Source organism: Hydractinia symbiolongicarpus, chromosome 5 (genome assembly GCF_029227915.1).
Source record: "Hydractinia symbiolongicarpus strain clone_291-10 chromosome 5, HSymV2.1, whole genome shotgun sequence".
In the NCBI taxonomy this organism is placed as follows: domain Eukaryota; kingdom Metazoa; phylum Cnidaria; class Hydrozoa; order Anthoathecata; family Hydractiniidae; genus Hydractinia; species Hydractinia symbiolongicarpus.
The window spans coordinates 2,512,785-2,523,189 of NC_079879.1; the positions used below are offsets into that span (position 1 = coordinate 2,512,785).

At 38.1% G+C, this 10,405-nt stretch overlaps 2 protein-coding genes across 2 annotated transcripts; both read right to left on the minus strand.

The window, feature by feature from the left end:
• Nucleotides 1–3,637: 3,637 nt before the first annotated feature.
• On the minus strand, nt 3,638–4,573 carry LOC130646337 (uncharacterized). The gene has a single exon (XM_057452505.1). It carries the CDS (start codon nt 4,571–4,573, stop codon nt 3,638–3,640), a length of 936 nt encoding a protein of 311 aa, XP_057308488.1.
• Nucleotides 4,574–4,699: 126 nt separating this feature from the next.
• LOC130646338 (uncharacterized) lies at nt 4,700–5,410 on the minus strand. The gene has a single exon (XM_057452507.1). The coding sequence runs from the start codon at nt 5,408–5,410 to the stop codon at nt 4,700–4,702; it is 711 nt and encodes a 236-aa protein (XP_057308490.1).
• Between the last annotated feature and the right edge of the window lie 4,995 nt (nt 5,411–10,405).

Consider the following 10,405-nt stretch of genomic DNA (forward strand, 5'->3'; position numbering starts at 1 on the left):
AGAAGAGAGCTTCATTTCTATGTTAGAACGCTCCAGGACGACTTGAATAACGTGAATAGTAATCTACTACGATGGCGAGCTTTCCCGGGCAGATAACAAGGCTTGAGGCGAAGAAGGCTGGTTCCGACGTATCAGAGGAGCAGCACAATATTTGGGATGAGGACCTCGTAAGGCCAAGGAAGATCGTGAAAAGCTAAAGGATGATCGAAAGGCGGCAATAAAAGAATATGGTCTCTCTAGAATCAATACACAGCTCTAGGCGATTAAGGAAACGCTGATGAAAATAGCTGAGGACGATCTATCCTTACGGGATAAATTGACAATCCTATTCAAGGAACAGGGAATCACGATTGCCAGCATTGTCTCAGCCGTTGGCTTACTAATATCAACCGTGGTCCTTGCACTAACAGGTGGTAGTGGGGCAGCAGGTACAACAGGAGGAAGTGGTGGTAGCAAAGGTTTCGTTCAAAAACAATTGGAAAGGCTCCAAAAATTTTTAAAGTACCTTGCTGGCAAAGCGGGCGCTGCTGTGCCGGGCACCATAGGAAGTATTGTGTCGTTCTTTTTCAGGGTAGCTGCCAAGGTTGTCGAGTTCGCGGCAAAGCATCTGTATTTAGCCATCGCAGGTGCTGTGGGTATAGTTGTAGCGTATGTAAATAACAGAAGGAGTGGGAAGAGATCGTAGATTATTCTGGTAAACCACCTAACTTACCAGATGACAATCTTAATATTTCATCCATATATAGGTGATAATTAGCAATATCCCGACAGTGATAATGATAGCCTTAGTTTCCTCGTGAGCTATTGCTGACGATGGAGCTGGTGGGGGATGCATCCTTGGTACCTTGGAGGGTTGACGTTGATGATGCTTCCTTGGTATGGGCTTGGTAACAGCGTTGATAGTCGGATTAACACCGATATTAAAGCAATCTTGACTGATTAATATTATATTCGTGAAATTCGTGACATTCCCGATCCTCAGGTTCATATCGCTTGGGATCATATATACGCCATGAGCTACTGAGAAGTCGACTTTGCTTCGGGCATACCTTAAAACGTTCTCAAATTCTGCGATTTCTCGACCTGTATTATTTGGCCTAATTACCAATTGCTCAAAGGTCGTCAAGTATAGTCGTTGGGCATCGATCGCGGAGCTCTCGCTCCCGACTATATTAGAGCGAGCGTTGGCTTGGCTCTCTAGAATCAAATACGCGTAGAACCTTACGCTTTGCGGTAAACGTTCAATACCTATGCGGGTAAGGCCCTGGGATTTCTCAAGTATCCATCCGCTCCATGATCCTTCATCGAAATAACTAGGCCCACTGCCAGGAAAGTCTTTGCGTTTTGCTTGCCATGAGCTAAAAATTTTCTCATTTTTTCAATCGTGTTCAATTGGAGATACTCCAAATTCACGTGCTAGTTGCCTGAATTTTTCCATGTTAAAAGGGTTGTAGATAGAATTAAAGAACCAGGCAACGATACTTCCAATTCTTCTAGCATTTTTCGAATTTGGAAATAAATATGGAACCTGTAGACAGCACGTACAAGGGGTAATGGAGAATTAAAGTGTTGGACGGATATACCACAACCTGATGTTGCAGTGAATACAGCGAAGTTCAATTGTGTTGACCAGAGGCTGAAAGGGTGGGTCCTCCAAGCATTAATCGGGAATTACTGTGGAAAACATAGTCAACGAAGATATCAGGGAACCTTACTTTAAATGACGACCCCTTCACATCAACAACGATAGATTGCACAATGAGATCAGAGCCTTTTAACTGCTCCAGGTACCTGCCATGATTCGGGATATATTTTACTTTCGGCGAATACTCGTAAATATTCATTGTTTCTTTAATAGAAACATGCGACAGTTATATGTTACACAAGAAAGCAGACGCAACTATGCGAACAAACGGGGGCGGTAGAATAAAATACGGTACATCGGTCGGTCTAGTACAGTATGATGATGACGTTTCATAGCTTAAATACAAACAGAAAAAATACAAAGACACAAAAGGATAAGCACAACATAAATAAATACAAATATAGCCTGTGTCGATAGACATACTATTACACGTACAAAATAAAACATGAAACACTAACTATTGCGTTGTTTACTGCACTTGCTTCCTTTTGCTGCTTGAAGAAACTCTTTACGTTAAGATTTCAATCAAGAACTACGATATTTTCGATTCTCACTTTTACCACACGCTTGTCCTATTCGTACGGAGATTAGAAGCAATGTGAAAAGTGCGCGAAAAAACTATAAAAACGCAATTAAAATTAATGTGACGTGACGGGTCTCCATCTCCAAGACGGATCTTCATCGTTTATGTTCAAAACACTCCCCACCAGTGAGTACTCGTGTACGAACGACTGTCCATCTAGTAACGCCTTATTTTATATAATTGATTATCTTGCTTACGTCGGACTCGTTAAAGATGTACGTCGTTTATGTACGTCGTTTAAATACGTCATTCCGATTTCTTCATCAGCGCTTTGCAATATCGTTTGCCCAAGACTTATCATCGAATTTTACAACTTCGTTGTTGTTTCTTCACGAATTATGTACACCTATAAATAACACAATTCACCGTCGTATGCAAAGCATAGTTCAGGTGACATTTTCATTTAGCACTGCGTTCCAGTAACGCAAGTGATCGGTTGGGACGAATGTAATTTCCATCAGCAGTTTTCCTTTCTGCAACCCTGTTGATGCCATCGCTGCCAGGAAGGATTTTTGCAATGCGTCCCAGCGGCCAATGATTTTTCAAGACGTTCTGGTCTCTAACTATCACGAGATCTCCTTCCTTAATTTAGTCGTCGTTTGTATTCCATTTAGCACGTGTTGTCAAAGAAGACAGGTATTCCTTTCTCCATCTATTCCAAAACATATTTGAAGCAGCCTGTACGGCTCATCTTTTACGATCGTCGAGGTCTGTAAATACAGAATCTACAGGTGTATTTTGCGACGCTCTTTCAATGAGAAAATGATTTGGCCTTAGTGCTTGGTAGTCATCTGCGTCACTGCTGATAGAATTCAACGGTCGGCTATTGATGGTTGCTTCTACTTCAGTCAAAAATGTACGTAACTCTTCTTCGGTGAAAACGCAATCACGAACTATCGCTTTCAACGCTCGTTTAGTGATTTTTACCATAGATTCCATCGCTCCAATCATCCATGGTGAAAATGGTGGGTTGAACTTCCTTTCGATACTATTCTTTGTTAACTCATTTTGAAGTTTTGTCTCATTCGTTACAAGCTCTCTTATTTCACGATCTGCGCCGACGAAGTTGGTTCCGTTGTCGCTGGTGATTGTTTTGGGGTTTCCTCTTCTTGAGATAAAACGTCGAAGTGCAAAATTGAAACTATCTGTCGATAAATCTCCATCTAGCTCAATATGAACGGCACGTGACGTCATGCAGGTAAACAACGCTCCATACCTTTTCACGGTTCCAGATGAAGCTCTTGTCCTCTTACTTCTCTTGACAATCATTGGACCAAAGTAATCTACTCCTGATCGATTAAATGGTGGTTCACCTACAGCAAGACAATCGATTGGTAGATCTCCCATAAGTGGTGACGTTGGCTTGACTTTCTTTGATTTACAGTATGTATATGCATTTATTAAATTCTTCACAAAGGATTTTCCAGTCGGAATCCAAATATTTTGTCTAGTATGGCGTTTTGTTCAACATGGAAGTTTGTATGATGAATGTGTTGAATTATGAGTCGTGCAATGTGGTGTTTCGGCGAGATTATCACTTGATTCTTCGACCCAAATGGTATATCGATTAAACCAATTCTTCCTCCAACACGAATCAAATTGTTTTGCATCATTGGTCTCAAAGCTACAAGTGGTGATCTTTTTGGTAGTTTCTTGTGTGATTGTAGATTTTCGAATTCTGATGGGTAGGATTCTTGTTGTGAGATGCTATACAACTGTAACTTTGTTGCTTCAATTTTATCAACGGTCAGGTAATCAAATTTTTCAGGTTCAGATCCTCCCCTTTTTAATAACAACCAATTTCGTTTTAATTTGACAATCCACGCAATGTGGCGACAGAGTTTTTGCCAATCGGAATAACTTTCCCATTTGATAAAGGATGTTTTCTCTGGTATTGCATTACTAGTTGACTGAAAGTTGGTAATATCTGCGTCTTCTTCACTTTGAATGACATTTTGGTTTTGGTCTGGCCAATTGCATTCTTCTTCTATTAAAAACGATGGACCGGTTAACCATCTGGAATTCTTGATCGATGATAGTGGTACATATTTTGTAGCATTGTCTGCTGGGTTCAGAGTTCCTGGCACAAAACGCCACGAATTGACGTCAGTCGTAGTACGAATTTCATTGATGCGATTCATAACGAATACTGGAAATTTTCGGTTTTCATTCGAGATATATTTCAAAACTATTTGTGAATCTGTCCAAAATTTGGTACTGAGGTCCATGGAAAGACTACTCAATATTGATTCTCTCATTCTTGTAGCCAAGACAGCAGCTTGTAATTCTAATTTTGGTATTGTGAGAGATTTTGGATTCAACGGGGCGACTCTGGATTTTCCCATCACGAATGTTACATTGACGGTATGCGTATCTTGAATACGTAGATATGCGACAGCACCATATGCATTGATTAAATCGTCGGAAAAATTATGTAGTTGAATCAACTGATTATCGAATTGTAGTTTGAGCTATCGAGGAATGCTGATCGATGTTAGTTTCTCCAGTTCACTTCTCCAGCTCATCAACCACCTTGTTTTTAATTCGGTTAGTATTTCTTCATTCCAGTCTATTTTGGATTTCCACAAAGATTGGATGATAAGTTTTCCTTCTAAAATGAATGGTGTTAAGATGCCAAGTGGGTCAAATATTGAACTTGTTAAACTTAATATACCTCTTTTAGTTTCAGGTGATGGCTTGTTGACAACTTTGAATGTGAAATAGTCAGTATTTGGATTCCATAACATACCAAGTACTCTTTCAGTCAGTAATTTGTTTAGATCTAGATTGACGTTGATTACGGTTTTGGTATTTGGAAAACACTTAAGAATTTCACAAGAATTTGAAAGCCATTTTGTTAAACGAAAGCCACAACTTTTCAATGCTTTTGTCAAGGTTTTTGCAATCGATGCGGCTTCGTCTACCGTTTTCATGGAGTCCAGATAATCATCCATGTAAAACTTTTTCGTGATAGCGTCTACGATTTCGCGATCGTGATCGATACTAGTTTGTCGAAGAGCGTAATTCGCGCAACAAGGAGAGTCTACTTTACCAAATAAATGTACTTGCATGGCAAAGTCATCGATATTGTCGCTGGTGTTTTCTCGACAAACGAAACGAAGAGCATCTTGTTCTATCCTTGATACTTTGACCTGATGAAACATTTTTTCAATGTCAGCCATAATTGCTGACCAATGTCAACATAATTAACGATAGGTACGGAATGTGAGTAATACAGATACTAGGTTGTTCAGCAAGTCTGGGCCGGGCAACAAGTTGTCGTTTTATGAAATACCTTTGTACTTTGCAGCTGCGTCAAAGACTACACGAACTTTTCTGGGCTTGTTAGGATGGACAACACTTTGATGTGGTATGTAGTTGGTGATATCGGATGTTTGGTTCTTCTCAAAGTCTGAAAGGTTTCTTGCATGTCCAAGAGCGATATATTCCTGTAACCTGTAATTTTCTGCTAAAATTGGTTGCTTGCTCAATTTTCTTTCGTTAGATTTCAGACGTTGGACTGCTGATTCCCTGTTGTATGGTAATTTTGGTTTCTCATCTTTCCACAATAAACCCTTCAAAATGACCGTCTTTCATTTTCGTGGTCGATTCAAGTATGTGTAACGCATGTTCTTCGTCTTTCGTTAGTAGGTCTGGATGGAGTGAAGGCTTTGTTCCATATGACTCGATTTCCCAAAATCTTTCTACTGCTTTATTAAGATTATCCGTATCAGTTTCTAACCGATTAATATTGGTAAATATGTTTTTATTCGTTCCACCAAATAGGATCCAACCAAGTTGCGTTTTAACAGCTACTGGTTCGTTGTGTTTTCCTACTTGATAATCGTGATGAATATGAAGTGATGGTGTATCAATTCCAATAAGTACTGTTACTCTGTCGTCGTTTAAGGTTGGTATATCGATGTCTTTTAAATGAACGTATTTTTCTTTTAAATCTGTGATGCTTCGTTTTTTAGTAGGAGTGTTAAGATCTGGTACAACCCATGCTTTTTCGATTCTGATTTCTTCTTTTAGATTGGTAGGGTAAACATTAAATGATACGATTTTTGATTTAAACGTCTGTGAATTCGATAGGATTGTCGATACTCCCAACGATTGCTCGTTGCCACCTAATCCGCGTTTCCGCGCTGTTTCGTCGCAAATTAAGGTGCTATATGATCCACTATATAAAATAGCGTTGGTTGTTACTGATTTGTTGTTATGAGTTACGGTAACCGGGATAACTTGAAGATAGGTGTCAGTTGTGGTACGAGATCGGGTGATTCTTGCCTCAGGTTCATTCTTTGTATCTTCATTTTCATTTTGTTGTGGCGGTCCTAAATGCAGCAGGGTGTGTGACGTTTTCCACATTTATCTTCTCGACACCTCTTCTTAGATTTACATTCTTTTATTTTGTGAGAAGGTGAAAGACAATTGAAGCAAAGTTCCTTTTCTGAAACAAACTTCCTACGATCTGCCACCGGTTTTGATTCGAATTCTCTGCACTTAAAAACAAAATGATTTTCTGAACAAATCCAACACTTTGTACTGCGTGCACTACCTGCACCTGTTGCAAATGTTCTCACTCTTTTCTCATCTCTCTTCGACTCCTTTCAATTTTTATTTTTATTCTGTTCCTGATCTGCGATTAAATTTGCTATTGGATTGAATTGCTCTAACAACTTCCAACTCAACTATTTCTCAAAGTCAATCAAATTAATGCTATTCTCACTCGTAATCTTGTCTTTCGAAAATTTGTAAAACTGATTGCGAAAGAGGTGAGGTAATCTATCTCTATTCTCGGTTGAATTAATAGCAGATTTGTAGCCCATGGAGATTAGCCAAGTATTATTAGAATTAAGAAGCTGCCGATATCGACAGAGAGATGTTCTGTTGCGAGGTGGTATTTGAGGAAGATCGAGAACGTTTTTTAATTTAAAGTATGATACAACAACAGGATTACCGAAGTCACGTTTCAATGCTTTTAATGCAGATGCGTAAAATATGCCACTTGCACCAATCGATAACACTGTCTTCTTCGCCTCACCGTCCAATGCACTAATCAACCTCTCCATCCTTGTGTTATCGTCAAAGGAAACCTTCAAGTGTACTCTAGATTTAAAGTTTTTCACAAACTGTAGTCATTATTAGGTGAACCATCAAACCTAAACAGATCAATAACTGGTAGATTCCTTGATTCATACTCCCAGCGAAGTACTCTAGCGGTAGTTATCGCACTTGCATCTTCTATAATGGTTTCTTGTCCTTCAATAAGATTTTCAATAAATTTATCAATCAATTGATAACGAGATTTATCGATATTTTCCGGATTATTGAAAACATTGTTTTCGACATCTTTTAGTTCTGAACGGTTCGTTTGAGATTTATTTTGATTTAAACATGAAAGTAATGTATTATCTTTGTATGGATGTTGATTGACTGACGAAGATGCATCAGACGGTACATCATCGATGTTGAAGAAGTGACGCCCTTTTGTCGAATGGTTTGATGAAGACGAAGAATGTGGTTTAGAATAATGTTTGTTGATGTCACTAGGTATAACGAAAGTAGTGTCGTTTTTAGGATGTTGTAGAGATGATACGTCTATCTGGGATGAAATATTTCTCTCTTCTCTGTCAATTCTGCTATCTAATATTCGAAGGTTTTCGGTGGTTGGTACATAATAAGACGAGCTTTTCCTCTCTCTAAATATTAATGGCTGTGTAATTTGCGATCTAACGGACATATCTTCTGAGGCAACATGTTCTTCTATTATACTCTCTTTTAATCTGGCGATTTCAGCTTTATTTTTCACTGCGTTCAACCTTTCTACTATTTCGTCTCTCTCTTTTTCTTTTGTTCCAATATTTTAAGCTCTATCTCTCTCTTCCGTTCTAATAAATTTAATTCCCTTTTTAGCTTTTCCTCCGCAAGTTTCGCCTGTAACTGAGCCTCAGCAGTCTTCCTCTGTAGGAGCAAGTTCAAAGATGATGTCGATTGGGACTTACTATGATGGCTTTTTTGACTGCTGTGAGAAGAGTGATGATAAAACTGAAATGCCTGGAAGATCTAGAGTGATTTGAAGGTGGTCGATGCGACGACGAGCGGTGACGTGAGTCCTGACTTATGGCATTATCAATTTCTATATTATCATCAGCGTTAGAATGTTTAAAATATTCCTCACAAACAGATTTTATTTGGTCGATTTTTATTTTATGCTCTCTTAAAAGTTGGTTAGCAGCCTCACTCTTTTCCGCGGAGACCAGATTATTATGCTCAAAAGTTTTTTTTCAACTATTCCGAGTGGCTCATTAAATTTATTTGACATGTTAACTATCTCTGAATCTTTATTTTGCTCTGTTAGGAGTGATAAACGATTAATTATTTTAGTTAAAATGCCAATATGACCACTTCGACTAGTCCTTAGAGAATTTACTTTTTCGTTTAAAATTCCGGTTGAATTAAAGGTAGCTCTAACTCGTTTAACCAGTATGTATAGTGATTACGTTTAATCAACTGCTAATGTTTCTATCTATCTGCTACTAATGATGCTTCTAACACTAACGATACATACAGATAAAGTGGCTAAAACAGATTAAATGATAAGATATGAAAACCCAGCCAGGACTGTGATAAATTTGTTAAGCGAACGTTTACGGTAAAATAATAAATAAAAATCGGTAAATTATCGTGATGCGATGTAGATCATTTCGACTACTATAAAATGTTTTGTGCGCGGACGGTACACAAGAAAGCAGACGCAACTATGCGAACACACGGGGGCGGTAGAATAAAATACGGTACATCGGTCGGTCTAGTACAGTATGATGATGACGTTTCATAGCTTAAATACAAACAAAAAAAATACAAAGATACAAAAGGATAAGCACAACATAAATAAATACAAATATAGCCTGTGTCGATAGACAAGGAGAAACAACTCTTTTAATTCTATTGAAACACTTCGTGAGGTTCTAGCAGGTGTCTGTATAGAAACTTAATTTGAAATTTTGGCGGTTGTGTGACTAAATTATTCGTGAATAACAATTCGTAACTATGATTGGTTATGATGAATTTGATGATAATACCAAAACAAGAAGCCACATTGAAATTGGTAAAATTTCTTTTGTTCTTATGTTAACATAATTAGCGAAGAAGCACATGCTCGACACTTTTGTAAACAAAAAGATAAAGTTTATATCTCGTTTTAAAACGACGTTCAGTTATAAGAAGTTATTTCTTTAGTTAGAATAAACATTATTCCAGCACACATTTTGTCGGCACTCGTCCGGCGCATATCTATCTATATTGTTTTTCATGATCAAAGTGGTATACTCAAGCCTGCAAAAATAAGTTTATATCATGGTTAAACGCTTATTTCCAAACGTATTGTTGAAGTTTTTAACAGCAATGTTTACCGACTTATATTAGGCACACTTTCCATACAAATATCACGTGCCAGCAGCGTGTTACAGTCAGATTTCAATAGAAAAAAGTTAGCCCCAATTAAAGGAGAATATGGAATTTGATCATTTTTTTGCGAAAAAAACTTGGTCGAGCACCTCACGCACTGATTCTTTTGAAATTAAAAACAATAGAAAATTCAATACATTTAAAGCATACAGAAATGAAGTTGTTTCTCCTTCCGTAATCTTTCCTCCAAGATTACACGTACAAAATAAAACATGAAACACTAACTATTGCGTCGTTTACTGCGCTTGCTTTCTTTTTGCTGCTTAAAAAACTCTTTAAGTTAAGATTTCAATCAAGAACTACGATATTTTCGATTCTCACTTTTACCACACGCTTGTCCTATTCGTACGGTGATTAGAAGCAATGTGAAAAGTGCGCGAAAAAAACTATAAAAACCCAATTAAAATTAATGTGACGTGACGGGTCTCCATCTCCGAGACGGATCTTCATCGTTTATGTTCAAAACATGGAGAACCCTATAGTTTTTGATGAATATCTGGGGGAGGATACTATGATCGCATTGAAGTCTATTAGCATTGGACCCACGTATCTGAACCTTTTCAAAAAAAAGAAGGAGATCAACATTTACAAATCAGCGCCTGGTTCGACCGATGAAGGGAACTTTAATGTTGGGGATTTTGAAGCGCTCATCTTGATCGAGAAGGGTCTTTATAGGATTTAGGATTTGGTGAGTATCATCAACA